This window comes from Calliphora vicina, chromosome 2, assembly GCF_958450345.1.
Source record: "Calliphora vicina chromosome 2, idCalVici1.1, whole genome shotgun sequence".
NCBI lineage: Eukaryota > Metazoa > Arthropoda > Insecta > Diptera > Calliphoridae > Calliphora > Calliphora vicina.
Genome location: NC_088781.1, coordinates 5,227,637 through 5,248,631, shown reverse-complemented (window position 1 = coordinate 5,248,631; position 20,995 = coordinate 5,227,637). Strand labels below are relative to the sequence as shown.

General features: G+C 27.1%; 1 protein-coding gene across 1 annotated transcript; it reads left to right on the top strand.

Moving 5' to 3' along the window:
- The first annotated feature begins 292 nt into the window (after window positions 1-292).
- Window positions 293-19,121, top strand: Traf4 (TNF receptor associated factor 4). Its single transcript, XM_065499881.1, has 3 exons — window positions 293-1,136; window positions 15,961-16,065; window positions 17,038-19,121. The coding sequence occupies exons 1-3, from the start codon at window positions 879-881 to the stop codon at window positions 18,127-18,129; spliced, it is 1,455 nt and encodes a 484-aa protein (XP_065355953.1). The 5' UTR covers window positions 293-878; the 3' UTR covers window positions 18,130-19,121.
- Window positions 19,122-20,995: the final 1,874 nt, after the last annotated feature.

The window sequence follows — 20,995 nt, the reverse complement described above, 5'->3', positions numbered from 1 at the left end:
TTATTTACTCTTGCTCTTTTCTTTCCAAGACTCTCTTACAAACATGCTCTTTTCAATTGTGTTTCTCTGGCAAATGCCAGAAAACAAAACAAATATATTGTGTCTCTTTCTAAAATGCATTCTAAATATAGTGTTGTCCCTGTTTCACACAACAACAAGATACTAATTATAGAAAAAATGTAAACATATGTTGTTTGTTGACTGACTCTCCGTGTGCAATGTAATGCCTGCTGCTGTCTCTTGTGTGGTGAATGGTGGTGGTGGTGCTGAAGTTCTGGTAATAGTTGTTGTTGTCGGTGGTGGTGGTGGTGGATGTAAAAATTGTATGTTTTTATTTGAACTGTATCTTTCGCAACACTACAACTACGACTCTTTAACTGAACACACACTGGGGTTTATTAACAATTCAAAAAGCCATTTGCGCACACACATGCTACGAAAACCCCTCGAAGTCGAACAAACTAAAAACGTTGACTATAGTGAAGCAAAAGAAGTTTCACAATTTCATAAATTCAGTTGCTCTTTAACAAGCGGCATGATCGGAACAAATTAAAAACGTTTAACGGTTACAAAATAATCATTTCAAATAAACTATATTAATTTTTGTGAACAAAAAAAAAAAACAAACGCTCTTTTGAACAAAAGAAGAAACAAACTTAAAGAAATGTTTTACTGGTTATAAATATTGAATTTAAGCAAAATAAAAATTATACAAATATTTGAATAATAAATAAAAAACAAAAAAACAGTGAGAATTTTACAATTATATAAAGCATAATATATAATTCGCAAAGAATTATCAAGTGAAACCTTTTGGTTTAAAAGTGTTTTTAAAAACAAATTTCAAAAAAAATAAGTAAATAAAAAAAAACTCAATTATGGTGCGTAGTTTGGCTCAGTGGACGAAAACCTTGAGTTTTCCTTCACGTTTATCACCAAATCGTAATTCTAAGGATTGTTCAACATTAAATGCAACTAGTCCAATACCACCTCCCACACCACCCAGGAATAAAAATTCGAATTGTGCTACCTCGAGATCATCATCCTCAACAGTCTCTTCAAATTCCGGCAATTCAACACATTCATCTAACAATAACAACAACAACAATATGCCCATAACGGAATTGGAACAAATTGTAAGTGTATTTGATTTGTAGTGTAGTGTAAAAAAAATAAAAAAAATCTAGAGAATTTAGGGAATTAGACAAAATATTGGAAAAATTCATGGCAAAAACAGGTTTAGTGGACAATTGGAATTACACAAGATTGCGAAATAAAGCTGTTTGTTGGTCATGATGAAATAAATGAAAATTAACTTTACTTTAAATTACTTATTTTTTTAAAAATTTGTAATTGTAAAATTATTGAAATTCTTAATGATTTGATTAATGTGCTGTTTTTCTATAGCGAACGAGTACTTTGAGTGGAAATTTAACATGTGTTTTGTTATTGTAACAAAAACAAAATACATGTAAAACGTCCACTCCAAACGCTCATTCGCTATAGAAAAACAGCACATAAAACTTGTTTTTAAAGCATATTAAACATGAAATGGGCTAAAATTAACAAACCCATTAAAAACATTTTAAGAAAATATAAATTTTTAAATTGTACATCCAAAATTTTTAATTTTTTAAATAAAAAATTTTCAAAACTTTTTTCAATATTTTTCTCAAATCATAAAATTTTTCAAAATTTTCATTGAAAATATAAAATTTGACTGCAAATGTTGTATATTAATGGAACATTTAACAGAATATAAATTTTTTATCGGAAAACATAAATTCTACTGAAATTGTAGTAATTTAACCCCTTGGGGGACCAAGTCGTTTACAAATGTATTTGGTATTTAATGAAAATTACAATATTAAATATATTTTATTACTAACTTTGTTTTTAATGGAAATTATATCAGAATGCCATAATTGTTTACTAAAAACATAAATTCTCTACCATTATACCAAATCCTACTAAGGGGGACCTGACCGTTTTACGAATATAATGTTATTTACTGATACATAGTTGCAAAATAAAAAATTCTGTACATCAAAATTAGTTTGTTGATTTTAACGCTTATCTCACCATCAACATTTTCTTTAGAAAATGAAAAGATTCAAAAATGCCCCCTGGGGAACAAAACCGGATTTAGATGAATTTTCTGCAATTCTCTATAATAAAATTAGTTTGTTGATTTTAACACTTATCGAAACATCAACATTTTCTTTAGAAAAAGATTCTAAAATTACGGATTTAGATGAATTTTCTGCAATGAGGATTTAATACTTTATATTTCCATCAGAAAACTTAAAATTTAATAAAATTAATAATTTTCTTCAAAAACAAAACAGAAATTTGGCAAAACTCCCAATAATTTTTTCAGGAAAGTTCTGGCATTATTTGGCAATACCAGTTGGAACTCATTTAAGGAATTATCTAATTTAGTTTACAAATTTTGACTAAAATAAGAGATTGAAAAAATAGCAAAGATTTTGTATTATAACATATTTCAAATTAATATTTATTTTAAAAGATTTTATTAGTTGATGTTCTACTCTCTGTAAACGGTTTATTTAATTAAAATTACTTGAAAAACTCATTAAACTTAAAAAAAAACTAAACTACATAATTAAAAAATTGAGATAATTTTTTTAGTATTATCATGTCTTTGCCACTACCTTCACCTTTAATGAAATAAACAACATGCTGCAACATAAAAAAAACTGATCTTGACAGGTCATTCTTGTTTTAATTTCCCAAAAAAAAAATTAAGAAATTCAAGTAAATAAATGAATTACTTTCTTTCTAGCTTGATTTATTTACAAAAAACTAAAGATATAATCTTTAGACTAATAAATTAAACTTAAAAAAAGAGATTTTGTTTATATATTTCTTAAAATTTAATTAGACGTAGCAGAGATGAACAATGTAGTTGGTTAAACTTTTACTTAAATTGAAACAAAAGTATTTGAAGCGTATCAAAAATGTGAGTTTCATATGAATGTGCGAAAAGAAAATTTAATTAATGATATATACTATAAAACGCAATAACGAAAAATTTTGCTGACGGCTGAGCAAATAGCTAAAAATTTGGGTCAATTTAATGTTAACTTTTTTTTTTGGTTTTTTTTATCAAATGAATACTGTCAGTTTGTATGTATGTTAAAAGGGGGAGAAACCCTATAATTAAAATTTCCTCATATATACGAGTGCATATTTTACAAATTTGTTACAAATTTTGTGTTGTTATCTATGAATAGATTAAGTATAATGGCAGTTATTTTGGTTATCACAAGAACTTTTGTAAATAAATATACCCCAAATTAATCAATAAATAAATAAATATTACCAAACATTAGCTAGATTTGCTTAAAAAAAGGTTCTATTGTGAAAGAAAATTTTTACTCGAAATATAATGAAATTCGAAATTGTTCGAATTATGCAATATTGCAATACAACAAACTGCAAATGAAAATCTCTTAACAATTATAACTTTTTTCCACTTTTTTCCAAAAATGTGCACAAATTTTATTTGTACAAATAACTTTGTTTTGTACATATTTGTACAAATAATTCTTCAATTTCATGTTTGTATTTCATTGTTATATTATTGAGATATTCCCTCTCCAAAATGTTTTACTAATTTGTGCTTATTTGAACATAAACTGCACAAATGACTTGTGTAAGAATCAAAATCTTTCTACTTTCCCAACAAGTAGATCCAAAAATCACAAAAATTCTTAAATTTTGAGTTTGATTTTTATTTTTATATGTAATAATTATAGAAAAGTGCGAAAATATTAAAACAGAACTGTATTAATTTGCATACACTCGACACAAATAGCTTAAACCAATGTTTAGGTTTGCATAAAAATCATAACAAAGAAATTGTTTCAGCAAAAAGCATAAATAAGCTGACCTGCTCAAATTAAAGTAATTAACATTGTTTAAGCTAAAAAAGGCTTTAAAAATGTTTTATGTTAAATATTTTTAATTATTACAACTCACATTTATAATTTTTATCTTATATTGACAGGAAATCTACATTTTATAGAAAAATTTCAATACAAAAAATTCGCTAAAAATAAAATTTATTTGCATGTAATTGTCTGGGTTTAAAATTATTTATAACCTTGTTCTAAACAAAACAATTATAGCAATTAAACAATATTTAATTAAGACAATAAAGGTTTTTTATTTTTGTTCCATTTAATTGAACACTATAAACACTTAGAGTTTGAACTTTGAAAATGCACTTTTATGAACGACAAACTAAGTAAAAAACTTGTTTAGACAATTTCTAAAAAAAAAATCACATCTTGAGGACACATGTTGCGCACACAATGTGTGGGAAAATAAAAGTTTTGAAAACCAACAGCAAAAAAAAAGAGATGATATTTAACATTTGTTTCCGTTTGCTATAAGAACGCCAACAACATCATGAACAAAATAAACAGGATGTTAAAATGTGAGAGAAAAAATAAATTTTGAAAAAAAAAACAAAATCTTTGAGAAAACATATTAATCTTTAAGGTGCCCTTAAAATTCGTAAAGATAAAGACATGTGTTTGCACTTCCATTATCCCATAAACACTACTGCTCAACAACTAATGCATAAAATCCTATGTAGCCAGCCCTTGAGTACCAGAATTAGGAAATATTAAGAAGAAAAGAAACAAGCCGCAAAAAGTACTTAAGCACGTCAAGTGCATAGAAAGAGAGAGAAAGATAAGATTTAAGTAAAATATTTATTGAACAAAAGCTCCTAAAAAGAAAACAGACACTAAACATATAAATGTTTACAGAAAATCAATTAAAATTTATCGTAATAGTTTAACTAAATGACACAAAATTAAAATAAAAATTACAAAAAGCATCTTTTTTCAAACACCATCTGTTGAAATAGTTTTACCATTTTTTTAAGACCATACACCTAAAATCATATTATAGTTTTATTAAAAAGCACACTGTGTGTAGTTAGTGCTTTTATTAACCTCAAATGTAACTTTATTAAAATGCCAAAGTTAAAAGGCGTTTTGTATTCAAGTACATACTAAATTATGCAATATTTTATGCTTGCAAAGTGTATATTTAGTAAAGTAGTTTTAGAGAGCGTTTTAAAAAAATTAATAAACTTTAAGACAGCAACACAAATAAAAACAAGAGAAAAAACAGAAATATGTTGAGCTTTTTTTTTGCATAGAAAAATCAGGTTTAATAAATGATTTTTTTTGTTGGTGCACCAAACAACAATTACAGGTACTAAAACATTCTTTAATGCCAGCCACCACATATCATGCTAAAGATATGTATTTACTCGTAATAATATAAATAAAATGAGCATAAAATCTAAAAAAAATTATGGTGTCATAAGAAAATACAATTTTGAGCTAAATTATAAGTTAGCGTTTTTTTTTAATTGGCTGATTTTTGAGGAATAAAAATATAAAATTAGCCTTCAAATATTAATAACATTAAGAACAAATGGCAAATTGCTATATTTTTAATTAAAATTTAATTTAACGTTAATTTTTAATTTGGCGTTTTTTTTTAAATTAGTTTATTTTTAACGAAAAATATATTAAATTAGCAAGAAAAAACTTAAAAACACTAAAAAGAGTAGCAAAATGGTTCCTTTTTAATAATAATTCAACTAAACCTTTATTTTCATTTTGGCGTTTTTTTTAAATTAGTTTCTTTTTAACGAAAAATATATTAAATTAGCAAGAAAAAAACTTAAAAACACTAAAAAGAGTAGCAAAATGTTTGCTTTTTAATAATAATTCAACTAAACGTTTATTTTCATTTTGGCGTTTTTTAATTTTTTTTTGGCGATTTTTATAAAAAATCTTTTTTAAACCAAAAAAAGCAAGAAATAGATTCGTTTTTTATTTAATTGTGGATTTTTATAAAAAAAAAGTATAAAAAATATTTTTAAACCAAAAAATGCAAGAAATAGATTCGTTTTTTATTTAATTGTGGATTTTTATAAAAAAAAAGTTAAAAAAGTTTTTAAACCAAGAATAGCAGGAAATATAGTGTTTTAAATAATAATTCAATTAAACGTTTATTGCAAATTTGGCGTTTTTTATTTTTTTTGTTGATTTTTATAAAAAATAGTTTTTAAACCAAAAATTTTCAAAGAAATAAAAAAATAATTCAATTAATTCAATTGGCATTTTTTAATTTGTTATTTTGATTGTTAGTGCGGGTTCAAACTTGACGTGTGTGAATCAGTTCTTATAAAAAATTGGCGATTTTTTTATTTTGGCGATTTTTACAAAAAAAAAATAAAAATCAGCAAAAATCTAAAAAAAATATTTGTAAAAGAGAGTATCAAACAAACAAAAAATATTTTTGAACCAAAAATATTGCAAATTTTTATCAAGGGTTGGATAATTGACTTTCTAAAAACAGAATCTATCTGCCTTTTCTAATTAGGCGCTTTTCTATTTTAGAGATTTTTTAAAAACAAGCTAACATTAGCATAAAAACGTTGTAAAAACACTTTGTAAAGCAAAAGCATAATTTAGAGTTTTCAATTAGCTTTATTTTATGAAATAAATATAAAAATAGTTGTAAAACAGATTCTGTGATAAGAAAAATAATTTTTTAACATAAACACAATTTATCGTTTTTGTAGTGGCTGGGTTTTTTTCAAACAAATCCTTTATACAATAAACTTTTAAATTTCTTTTATAATTTGGCGATTTTAAATGGTAAAAATTTAAAGCCCAGTTTCTAACCTATAGTTTAGCTTTAATTTAATCAATTCAATTATTTTGCCTTAAACCATTTCAAACTCCCCAATTTGATGTTTCAAATACCAGGTTAATAATAATTTTTCCCAGCCTTCTATTTTTTTTCATTCTTTATTTGGTAAATCTTTGGCTAACTGGCGCCCAGTTCCATCTAAATTATTACTTGAGAAAACTAGTTTCATCCTCAAGTTTTCGAAATAAATCAATGGTTACTACTATATTTGCCACACAACAGCAAAAACAGGAATTCTATAGAAAAGTTATGAAAAAAAACCGTTTGGGTTTTACTTTATTATTTCTTCAGATTGTTTTTTTTTCAATTTAATGAAAGACGGAAATGACATTAGTTCACATAGACACAATTCAGTCAAACAGTCAGACTGTTAAACAAAAAAAATAAAAAAATAAATAAAAATTTATATAAATAACATTCTTTATCTGGAATTGGAAAAGTTACTGCTACAATCAGTAGTTAGTAGTCGATGAAGAAGTAGAAGTTGTATATACAAGAAGTTTACACCATGTAGTTAGTTGAGTGAGTGAGTGGTAGCAACCATTGTAGAGTATTGTTTGGTTTCTAATCTTTTTTTTTGAACATTTTTGTTGTAAACACACTATATGCATACAAATTTGTTTTTCTAAACAATATTATAAATACATATCTACTACAAAATACAATACAATATAAATGTATACATATTAAATCTACTTTATGTATTTTAACACAATACCAACGTCAACACTAAACTCTGCCATCATCATCACAAATGATCTTCATGATCGTCATCACACTATTGTAATGATCATGGTCGTCTTTAGTCAGTTGTTGTAAATACGTACATACGTACTTATATAATAGTTTTAAACGCATTTTGTTGTTTTTATTTTTAATTTAGAGGAGTGTGTGTGGATTTGTATATTTTGTTGATATCATGTTTTCAACATTTAGTTGCAAGTGCAAGTCATTCATGCATTTATATGCATGCCTGTATGGAATTTTTCTATCCACTACATACTCTCGCATAGTTTATAGATACTTTTTTTTGTAATTTGTTTCTCTATTTCATGTTCAGTTTTTCCAAGCCAAAAAAACACATGTTTCTCATAATGTTGTGGAAATATTTATTTATTCAATGATTTTCTCTATTATACTTTGTACTTACATACGTTCAAATAGTAAATATTTCGAGGGAAATTCGTTTCAATTCATTAGGTAGCTACTGCTGCCTGACAGCCAGGCTGCCAGCCCGCCCGCCAGCCTTCCTTTAATGTGTATATTTAAATATTAATTGATTCTTCTTTGCGGTCATTGATTTTTTCCAAACTGAAAATTTTACTTATGTCTGTGCATAGTTTTGAGTTGAGTTGAGAATATCTTTTTATGCTTGAGATACTTTTTGGGAAATTGTTTATTTGTTTTTATGTATTTCTAAATAGAAAATAAATTCTTTCCAATAAACTTGAACTTTAAATAGAAGTCATTTAGAAATTAAGTGGTGGGGGGGAGAGATGGTTTCAATGAAATTTTAATAGAAAAACATAAATTTGAATTTAACCAAAAAATAGAAAAAATGGAGTTTTAGTTTAGTTAAACTTTTAGTTTAAGCCGGTTTAACCTTAAATTATAATAAATATGAAGTAATTAATCTTCTGAATTTAAAAGTCGCTTAATTAACAAAAAGCTTGAGATATTTTTTGGGAAAATGTTTATTTTGTTATGTATTTCTAAAAAGAAAATAAACTTTTTCCAATAAACTTCATCTTTAAATAGAAGTCATTTAGAAATTAATTGGTGGGGAGTGAACTTTTAATGGAAAAACATAAATTTTAATGTAAACTAGAAATAATAAATTGATTTTAAGTTTATATAGTAGTTTAGTTAAACTTTTAGTTAATTAGGGTTTAGTTTAAGAGATTTGAGGCGGTTTAAGCTTGAATTATAATAAATATGAAGTAATTAATATTTAGTACGAAGCTTACTACTTCTGTTTTGAGATATGACAACACAGACATACATATGCCAAATTTGACATTAGCGTGGTAAAGTTTGATGAGCTCAGAATATTTTGTCTTGCTCTTTTTGTATTAACAAAAAGTTTATTAATTTAATTTTTTTGAAAATCCAGTAATTCTGTTAATTTTTTTTACAAAAAATTAAAGATCTTTCACAAAAAACAAAAATTTTAAAAACCAGCGATTTTTTTGTAACGATGTTAAAAAACGCCTGCTTGCAAAATATTGCGAAATTCTACAACCATTAGTCTATGTAAACATCAGCAAGTCAAAGTAAAGAAAAAAAAGACTTAACCAACCTTTTGTTTCTAATTTGTAATTACACACTGACTAAGTCAGTTGCAGCAGTAAGAACGACCTGCATCTGCTTTTTTTTCCAACAACATGATGTTGTTTTTGCTAGTTATATTACTTCTTTTGTTACTTATGCTCTCTATTATTAACCTGCAACAACCAGCAGTTTAAGCAAAGTTTTAACTACAAAAACACAGACAAAAAAATTCATAATTTTAAATAACTGTGAATGCATTTCAACTGAAAACAACAATTACAAGGTAGCAGCCGCAGCAGCTGCACTTCATATTCACCTGCTTCTCAGAGCACCAAAAAAAATAAGGCAGAACTAAGAGAACACAAGAAATAGAGACAAAAATAAAACAAAAATAAAAAAAAAACAATTGAAAAACAAAGTACGACAGCAAGTCGTAATTGAAAATGTAGACAGACGAACAGAAAATTTCTTATTAACTGTATAGTTATAAAGGCTTGTTAAAACATGCTCAAAATAGGTAAACACCGTGAGAATATTTATGTGTACGACTACGTTATTACAGTGAGTGACAACAAAGCACGATTATGCTGTGTGTCTGTCTTATTGTATTTTCTTCGTTTTAACAAATAACTTTAGAAATGTATAGATAAATTAATAGAACAAAAGATTCACCTCACATTATTGTTGTAATCAGACAAAGATAGAAAGAAAGATCGACAGCTGCTAATGCTGCTGTAAATACCTATCAGTCAGTTAGTTAAGCCGGCTTTTCATCATTATTTTTAATGATTTTTTTTCAATCTTGTTTTGTTTCTTTTTCAAAAATGTTTGCAGGTTTTATATTTTTTTTTGCATTTTTGTTGTATTTTAACGAATATTTAATTTTATTAATAAAAACAAAATAGGTACCTTTTATTTGAGATCAATCAGCTGCTCTCTTTAACAAAAACTTGTTTTTTGTATTTTTTTTTGTTTTGTTCATTTTAGAAAGAAATATTTTTATTCTCTCTTTTTTTATAGAGTTGGAACAACTTGTTTTTTGTAATTTTTGTTCATTAAATTATTGTTGTGGTGGCATTATTATATTTTGTAAGATCAGCTGTTTTTTTCTTTCTTTTTTCATTCAGAATGTTACACCGGATGTTATGTGTCCATATATAAATAAATATATACGAGTATTATGTATGATAATTATGATGTGTTTTAAAAACATGTTGAAAAATTACCAAAAAATTTTAATAAATAAAACCCACAAAACTTACCTGCAAGTAAAGAAAAGAAAGAACACAAAAATTTGATTAATAAAATGAAGAATGAATGAAAATATGTAGAATAAAGTAATAAAATTAAATAAAAACGGGTCTTTAAAAGTATTAGAGTAGCACTTTAGTTAATATTAAGCTTTAAAAATGTATAAATATTTATGAATGAAATATTTTTTTTAAAATTGCTTAATTAAATTATAGTACATACTAAACATTTTCAAATTTACTTTAAACGAGTTAAAAAAACTATTTAAAAATCAGCTGTTACTGGGATAATTTAAGAAGTTTAATCAATTAGGGAATTTTATGTTTGGCTGTGCTTTGTATAGACATACAAGTTGGTAGAACACATAAATCTTAAGCATTTTAGCACTAATTTTTAGAGCATATTTTGGGCTTAATATCATATATTATTATTTTAATTTTATTTTGATATATTTCTATGTAAAATTCTCATATTTGCAACTTATTTTTTCATACTTTTAAAAAAAGCTTTTTTTGCATATAAAAAGCTTATTTTTGCATATTTTTAACAGCATATTTTGGCATATCTTAAAAATACATATTTTTGTATATAAAAAACATAAACCAATTTTTTGAGCATATTTTCTCACGTTATGGTATAGAGGTTTTTCTGGCCTATTTACCAAATTTTAGAGCTTAATACCATATTTACTTATATTATGATTTTTGAAGTTTATTTTTTTATATTTCTATGTAAAATCCTGATATTTGTAACACATTTTGGCGTATTAAAAAAAGATTTTTTACTTATAAAACGTTAATTTATGCATTTTTTGATCTATTTGTTTTTGGTCTATTTGTGCCATCCTATTTTTTAATTTTTTTTTTTTTGCATATAAAAAGCTTATTTTTGCATATTTTTTTAAATCTTATTTTTGCATAGAAAATGTAAATTTTGTTTCAAAAAAATTATTTTTACATATAAAAAGCTTATTTTCTTTAAAACAAGATAATTTTTTAATATTTGTTAAGAACTTTTTTTTGTATATTTCAATACAAATTTCTTATTTTGAATCACATGTTGTTTTTTGAGGCATACTTTCTCATTAAAAACTTAAGTTCTGTCGTTTTTAAGGCTCGATTTTAGTATTTTTGCATAATTTACTTTAGAACGAAAAATTTGTGTAAAGGAGCTACTGTATAAAGCTTTTTTCATTACTCTCTGGTTCAACTTTTTCAATATTTTACATAAAATCCATATTTTAAAGTATAGTTTGCCTCCTAATGCAGTCTAATTATATACATTCTACTATTAAGAGCTTATTTGTGCATATTTTTACCTAAAATTCTCATTTATTTAGTGGTATATTCAACTTACACCACTATTGCTACATTACTTTATTATTATATTCAGCTCCACCTGCTTTTGAATACTAAAAGGTAGCTTACCCCAGTTTTGTATTGGTAATGTAAGGACTGTATTTCACACTATAACAGCAACTAAAAAAATTATGGGTTACACCACTTTTGCTCTGATGGCCTCATTTTGTTTCTTAAAAAAACACATATTTTACTTATTTCAAACGTAATTTTTAAAGCCATATTTTTTTAATTTATTTTATTAGATATTAAAATAAAAGAAAAACAAACTAATTTGTTTAAAAAATAAACAATATTAACTAAATAATGTAAAGTAGGCCATAAAAACAAACACAAAAGCTTGTTGATAACGTGGGAACCAAAACTTTTTGGTTGAAAACTTGCTAATTACTGGTAGTTGTATTGAAAATATGTTTAAAATTGTAAAATATTTTCAATTAGGAAAACTTTAAATTATTTAAAATTTCAAAAAATTAAATATTTATTTAACAAATAAATACATTGTACACACACAACATTGTACATATTTCAACACTCTAAATTATAGTTATCAATTATTATCAGGAAGAAAAAAAAGCCACTAAAAGTTGGGTTCTGATAAATTTTTAAATAAATATTTGAGTTTCTTATAAAGCAGAGAAAAAAAACCTAAACAATGTTTAAGGGCATTGTTACAAAAACAACAAATAACACGTGCATTTCCTTGAAATCATGTCTGCGGCGGCCCCCCTTTTCTTTAAGTAGAACGAACTGGGGGGAAAAAAAGCAAAACAACAGACAGTCTCATACAGAAATCAGACACGAGTTATTAAACCCTGGAACAAACACACAAGTCAAAACAAGCAGCCAGCCAGACCCATGCTAAGCTTTTTTTTCAAAATGATATTTATTTTTTCGATTTACAGAAAAGTAATAAATAAATAAACATTAAGCACATACTTAGATACAAAGCAGCAAGAAGCAAGCACACATTCTTGTGTTTTTAAAAAAAAAAAAACTTAAAAGTGCCATCTCCAGCCTTTCATATACAAACGGAAATAAATGCATAAATATGTTTTATTGTAATTTTATTTATATTTATATTTTTTTGTCGTAGACTTTCAATACAAATGGTCTGTGTGTCTATTCCGTCTGATTTGAAACTCAATCATAAATTGTAAACACATTGTTAACTAATTAGTTTGTAGCCTCTAAGAGACCCATGCTATGTTTGATAAAAAAAATTTACAACAATTCCATGTTGTGTATAAGAATGTTATTGTAGTTCTAAAATAGACCTAAAATATTTTTGTAATAATTATAATGTTCAACAAAGTTTGATGACTTTAAACAAAAATTTTGTTGTTGCCCACTTGGGAGTTGTTTGTGTTTCGTTAATAACCCATAAAAACTTAAATTTCCTGGTGTATGTTTTTGTTTTTTTGTAAAACATTTGTATGAGTTCTTTTTTGAGTTTTTTTTTTTTGAAATTTTTTTTAACAAATTGAATTCTATATTAAATTACATTGGAATAAATATTTCTTAAGAATTGTAACAGAAAATTTGTAATAAATAAAAAAAATTAAATGGGATTTTGCAAATTTGTGGAAATTATAAAAAAATAATATTTCTTGGTAACCATTTTTTTTTATTTAAAAAAAAAGTCCGACAAATTAATGCGTTAAAATTAAATTAGCCAAACCGGAGGAGAGTTTCATTAAGTCACACCAATGAGCAAATTATTTAATTGTTTTACACAATTAAATTCTCAAGACCAAAGAAAAACTGCATTACTTCACAGCTTTTATGATTAATGACCTTAAAACCAAAAACAGACCAACAAAGGAATGAATTCTTTTGTAAAAAAACTGATCACAGAATATCAACAAAAATATAATGCAATCTACATGGACCGTATTTGTAGCTGTCCAATTTCCATATAAAAGCTTTTAGTATCAGTATTCATATTTTTATCTATCCAATTCCCATTAACCCAATAATGCTTAAGCATAAAAACTCATATAACAGTTGATAAAAAACGTTCTTAAATTATTTTACAAACGTTTCAAAGTAGTATCAGTTATATTTGCAGTTATTGGAATTTTGCGATGAGTGCCTTGAGGCATGCTTAAGCATTAGAGGGTTAAACGTATTTCTAGTTTTCTAATGAAATAAATCTGTATTTAGAGTTTTATTTCATGGATCCACAGAATGTTAAATCTGGGACCAAATTATCGCATTCATGATCGTATCGAAATTATAATCACCCTTATCGATATCTAATGTCATATTCTCAAAAAGAAAATTACGATCAATTGAATCGTTATTGCGAAAACCAGTCAACCAACAATTTATTGTTTTACAAAATTTTTTCCAATGAAAGTTATCTATTTGTGTAAATGTTTGATAAATATAAAACTTTTTTTAATATAAAGTTTGTACTTAACTGGTTTCTGAAACAAACAACCATTAATATTGTGAATTTCATACGAAATATTTTAATTTTTTTTAGGAACTTCAAAAATAAAATGACAAAATATTACCATAAAACTTTTCCTATCCAATTAAGTAGGGTTTTAGAGCTTGTGAATCTTTTATTTTTCTTCACATTTTTAGGGCCTAGCATTACCAGTCAAGCGCTGTCACTTGAATTCTTTCTGCACTAAACACGGATTTCTTGACTTTGCTTTACCATAATAGGGGGACAGTATTTAATTTGTTTTGCATTAAACGATGTATTTACATTTACAGCACAGTAAAAGCCCAATAACTCAATTTTGGATTTTTTGTGACTTGACTGGTTTTTGAAATAAACGATTCAATTTGTACTCTATATCGAATGCCCTAATTCGGTTCCAGTTTTACTTAATCATAATGGTGTTGACATATTTCAAAATGTGTGCTGCATACTTTTTTATTGAATTTGTGTCGATTTGAAGTTTTGAACCATTAACACAATTTAAGAGAAACTTAAAGTTACTGAATGCTAAAAAAAAGTCTGGAATTGATTATTTTGTAGTTCTGTTTGGATATAATCTTAAATGTTCCCTTCTCTCTTAAATATCTAGTGTGTTCGGGTTTTATAAATTCCGCCACAAAAGCCTTTAATGAACAAGTCATAACATTTACTTAATCAAACCGGATGTTGGAAACTGCCAACAATGTAAACTTTAACTTTGCATATAAATATAACAAAAAAAAAAAACTAAAACAGCAAAGAAAAAACCAGCACAAACTGTAAGAGACAACATGCAAGCAACTGCAACCATAATTATCCAGAAATGCAGCAGCATTCAATGCAATTTTTGCATTATTAAAAAAATATATATCTAGAGTTGGGGTTATTTCTGCTGATGGCAGGCATACAAACCATCAACCAAACAAATAAATGTTATCTTTTTGAAAATGAAACACAAAGAAAAATAAATACAATACAGAAAACTATAAGATTGGCTTGAAAGCCCTCATAAAATAATCTTCTGCAGAAGTTTAGTTACAAAGGTCTGGCAAGATAAAAGCAAAAATACTAAAGTGGGGGAAGGTTTTTTTTTCATTTTTTGTAATGTGCGTATATCAATCATTATTTTAAATTTTATGGGTTTGAGTTTTATGTTGTGGAAAATTATAGTCTAATACTGAATGAAGTCTGTTTAATGAAATTAAATAAAAACCCGTTAACAATTATTAATTGATTTATTTTAAACTTGCATCCGCTGAATTTTAGTCATTAAAGGGTCAATTTCATGTGTTTTTATTTAACGAAAAGTACCGGTTTAAATAGAATTGTTAAGCGGAAGTCGGTTAGTGAAGCGTAAATAAAAAACAAATTAAATAAAACTCCAAAAGAAAATAAAAAAACAAATCATTAAACACTTGGAAAAAAAGATCTAATCAAATAATCAAAAATAAAACTTGATTAACAATCAAGAATCAAAACTATTTTCTATAAAACGAGTAACGAGAAATGAAATGTTACCTAAAAAAACACAATGAAAATTGCCTACTTGTTTTCATTTACAAGCATCCTTTAATGTTTTTCTAATCTTATCTTTGAATATGTGTTTGTTTATTTATTGGATATTCATTTTTGCCAAAAATGTATTTGGATAACTATGAGGCCTAGTTTTCATTTATATACTGCTGTTACTCCTGAAAATTATGTCACTTTTAAATCTCCTGTTCAAGAGTTCAAAACAAAATGAATAACTTTTTAGATTTAATTTCAAATAGACGTAAATTCAAGGTTAATATTTTATATTACTTTGTTTAACTATTGTATATTGCATTATGCATATTAATAATTTATTTTTTTTAATTTTTTTCATTTTAGATTTATCCTGGTCCAGATCCCAAACAGGCTATAATGGGTTCTTTGGTATTTTGCATACATCACAAACAGGGCTGCTCCTGGTCCGATGAATTAAGAAAATTAAAGGTAAGTGATAAACTAATGAAATAAAATTGGTAAATCGTTAGCACTAGGAAAAACAGAATCTCTACAGATTATTTAATAACTTCCTTGGAACTAGTTGAAACCGTGTTGTGTTATTAAAAAGCTTCTAAACGAAGTTTACCAAAAAAGCTTTATAGACAAATTTTAAAAGCTTTAATTTTTTCCCAACTAATTATCTAGAACTAAACCCTTGGAATTAGTTCTACATAATTAGTTGGGCAACAAATTAAGGCTTTTTTTGGTAAACCACTTTAATGAAATCTCTAAATAAGAATATCTTTAAAGCTTTCGTAAAACTAGTTTCAATACAGCAATTTTCAAACAAAATTCATTAACAAAATAATTGATTCCAAATAATATATTCTAGCCCCTTAACAGAATTTCATAGCAAAAGATTCAAAGTTCTTAATTTCGAAACAAAAATCACTGATCAACAAAAGCTAAATTAAGACAAGTTTTAGAACTAGTTATAAAACGTTTTTATTTCTTACAGAAATAAGTTAATTAGAATAGAAATCTGTTGTTTCCAGAAAATCTGATCTGGTTTTTTGTATTAACTCTAAATGGGTTTATATTGTATAAACAATTCAGCTGCTTTTTGTTTAAAACAGTTTAAAGTCGCTAAAGGTTAAACGTGTCTATGGGTACCTACATAGTTAATTTAAATTTAATTTCTTATTTTTTTCTTTCTTTTTATTACTTCTTACTTGAGGTTTTATGACTTATGGTGGGATTTTTATGGTCATAAAGTAGACAAACTGAAAACAAATTCTTAAGAACTCCACACTTTAGTCTTAAGGTGGGAAAATTTAAACAAGTTAAATGAATTATGTTAAGGAAGTTAAATATTTTTTTTTTTTTTTTTTGATTTTAATAACGAGTCATAAATTAAGATATTTTGTTATTTTTAAACAGTTTTATTAATAAATTCTTTGTTTTCTTATTTACTTTTAGGGTCATTTGAATGTGTGCAAGCATGATGCTACCCAGTGTCCCAATAAATGTGGTGCCCAGATTCCTCGCATCATGATGACAGATCATTTGCAGTACACCTGCACCATGAGACGCACCAAGTGTGAGTTTTGTCAAAGTGAATTTTCTGGAGCTGGCCTAGAAGAACATGCCGGTACTTGTGGCCAAGAACCCATCTATTGTGAGGCCAAATGCGGCCAGCGAGTGTTGAGAGGACGCATGACTTTACACAAATCCAAGGATTGTACCAAACGCTTAAGACGTTGTCTACACTGCAATCGGGAATTTTCGGCCGACACTTTGGCCTTGCATGTCAATCAATGCCCACGAGCTCCCGCTGTTTGCCCACAACGTTGCGATATAGGACCCATAGCGCGTGCCGATATGGAAGCCCACTTGAGAGATGAATGTAAAGCCTTGGCCATATCTTGCACTTTCAAAGAGGCTGGCTGCAGATTTAAAGGACCCAGACACATGTTGGAAGCCCACTTGGAGGCCAATGCCGCCTCTCATTTGTCTCTAATGGTGGCCTTGTCTGCCAGACAAGGTCAACAAATACAAATGCTAAAATCAGCCGTCTCGAAGTTGTCCATCAATTTCACCGGTACTTTGTTGTGGAAGATAACCGACTGGTCTGCCAAAATGTCAGAGGCCAAAGGCAAAGATGGTTTGGAATTGGTGTCACCACCATTTTATACTTCACAATATGGCTACAAATTACAAGCTTCCATGTTCTTGAATGGCAATGGTCCCGGTGAGAATACTCATGTTTCCGTTTACATCAAAGTATTGCCCGGTGAATATGATGCTTTACTAAAATGGCCTTTCGCTCACTCCATAACATTCACCCTCTTCGAACAAGGAGCTCAGGCTGGCCAAGGTGGTGTTGCCGAATCGTTTGTACCCGATCCCACTTGGGAAAATTTCCAACGTCCTTCCAACGAGCCCGACCAATTGGGTTTTGGCTTCCCTCGCTTTATAGCCCATGATTTGCTCTACAAGCGTCCTTTCATTAAAGATGATACGGTGTTTTTGAGAGTCAAAGTTGATCCCAGCAAAATTGTCGCAGTTTAAGTTGAATACAAACAACTTGATTGTAGTTTTAACTATTAGTTTCATTATGAATACTGTGTATTTAAGTTAATGTTAAAATTACCATATTAAGACACCCCATACCATACAACATGCATACATACATGTATAGTTTTAAGTAAATCACCTATCAACCAACCCTTTGTACATATAGAAATACATACAACTTACATTTATATTATATTTCAAATATTAAGTATTAATGTCAATGTTAATGAAAGAAATGAAATCATAAGTTTAATACCAAAAAGAAATGGAAATTACAAAACAGCTTCGCTTAAGTAGCCTCAGTTTGCTACTTTAGTTTAATGAATGCTTTTACACAATTGAAACACTTACACACACAATTAGTCAACTAAATTTTATTTTTTATTGTTTTAATTATAATTAAGTAAGAAAAATATCCACATTTTATTTAAACAACTCTTTAAGCTTGTTTTCTTTATTTAAGCAGAGCTGTAAAGGTGTTAAAAAAAATCGTGCTGGAATCAAACCAAAGTCATCATCAACAAACAAACAAACAAATAAATAATTTTGTAGCGCACAAATTCTTTAATTTATTTAAATGATTAATTAAGCAAGAGTTTGTGTCTTTAGTCTTTCGTTTTTTTTTAAATTTAAATTAAGTTGAAAAAAATTCTTTCAAAAGATCTTTTGCTTACAAATCTATTTTTTAAACTTTGTCGTATGTGTATGTTACATTTTTATTTTAAAATAAGAATTAGGAATACAAATAATAGCAACAGGATAAAACTCTGGTAGTTTTTAGTTTATATTTTTTATATTCTTTTTTGTATAATTTAAAACGAAAAGCAAACATTTATTTATGTGTTTTGCTAAATACAAAATAGTCATAGTTATGTAATGTGTATGTTAGTTTTTTAAGACGATAAAACATTGAAATCATATTTCTGTTAAAGTAATATGTTTATAATAATAAAATAATGAATTTTTTGTATTAAAAAAAAAAGAAATTGTTGTTTTTATTTCATAAAGAGTGCATATGAAATATGCACTTTCCGGTTTTTCAAGCACCTACATACATTTATGTGTGAAATAAACAAAAGGAATGTGGTAATTAATCTAATTAATGATTTATGAGTGATTTTAGATTTTCCTTATAAAAATCGCTATTTGGTGGGAAATATGAGTGATCACAGATTATTGCCCTATTCTTCTAGGGCCTCTAATTAATGATTTATGAGTGATTTTAGATTTTCCTTATAAAAATCGATATTTGGTGGGAAATATGAGTGATCACAGATTATTGCCCTTTTTCTTCTAGGACCTCTTAATAACGATATATGAGTGATTTTAGATTTTCCTTATAAAAATCGATATTTGGTGGGAAATATGAGTGATCACAGATTATTGCCCTTTTTCTTCTAGGACCTCTTATTAATGATTTATCAGTGATTTTAGATTTTCCATATAAAAATCGATATTTGGTGGGAAATATGAGTGATCACAGATTATTGCCCTTTTTCTTCTAGGACCTCTTAATAACGATATATGAGTGATTTTAGATTTTCCTTATAAAAATCGATATTTGGTGGCAAATATGAGTGATCACAGATTATTGCCCTTTTTCTTCTAGGACCTCTTATTAACGATTTATGAGTGATTTTAGATTTTCCATATAAAAATCGATATTTGGTGGCAAATATGAGTGATCACAGATTATTGCCCACGATTTATGAGTGATTTTAGATTTTCCTTCTAAAAATCGATATTTGGTGGGAAATATGAGTGATCAAATCGATATTTGGTGGGAAATATGAGTGATCACAGATTATTGCCCTTTTTCTCCTAGGACCTCTTAATAACGCTATATGAGTGATTTTAGATTTTCCTTCTAAAAATCTATATTTGGTGGGAAATATGAGTGATCACAGATTATTGCCCTTTTTCTTCTAGGACCTCTTAATAACGATATATGAGTGATTTTAGATTTTCCTTATAAAAATCGATATTTGGTGGGAAATATGAGTGATCACAGATTATTGCCCTTTTTCTTCTAGGACCTCTAATTAATGATTTATGAGTGATTTTAGATTTTCCATATAAAAATCGATATTTGGTGGGAAATATGAGTGATCACAGATTATTGCCCTTTTTCTCCTAGGACCTCTTAATAACGATATATGAGTGATTTTAGATTTTCCTTATAAAAATCGATATTTGGTGGGAAATATGAGTGATCACAGATTATTGCCCTTTTTCTCCTAGGACCTCTTAATAACGCTATATGAGTGATTTTAGATTTTCCTTCTAAAAATCGATATTTGGTGGGAAATATGAGTGATCAAATCGATATTTGGTGGGAAATATGAGTGATCACAGATTATTGCCCTTTTTCTCCTAGGACCTCTTAATAACGCTATATGAGTGATTTTAGATTTTCCTTCTAAAAATCGATATTTGGTGGGAAATATGAGTGATCACAGATTATTGCCCTTTTTCTTCTAGGACCTCTTAATAACGATATATGAGTGATTTTAGATTTTCCTTATAAAAATCGATATTTGGTGGGAAATATGAGTGATCACAGATTATTGCCCTTTTTCTTCTAGGACCTCTAATTAATGATTTATGAGTGATTTTAGATTTTCCATATAAAAATCGATATTTGGTGGGAAATATGAGTGATCACAGATTATTGCCCTTTTTCTCCTAGGACCTCTTAATAACGATATATGAGTGATTTTAGATTTTCCTTATAAAAATCGATATTTGGTGGGAAATATGAGTGATCACAGATTATTGCCCTTTTTCTCCTAGGACCTCTTAATAACGCTATATGAGTGATTTTAGATTTTCCTTCTAAAAATCGATATTTGGTGGGAAA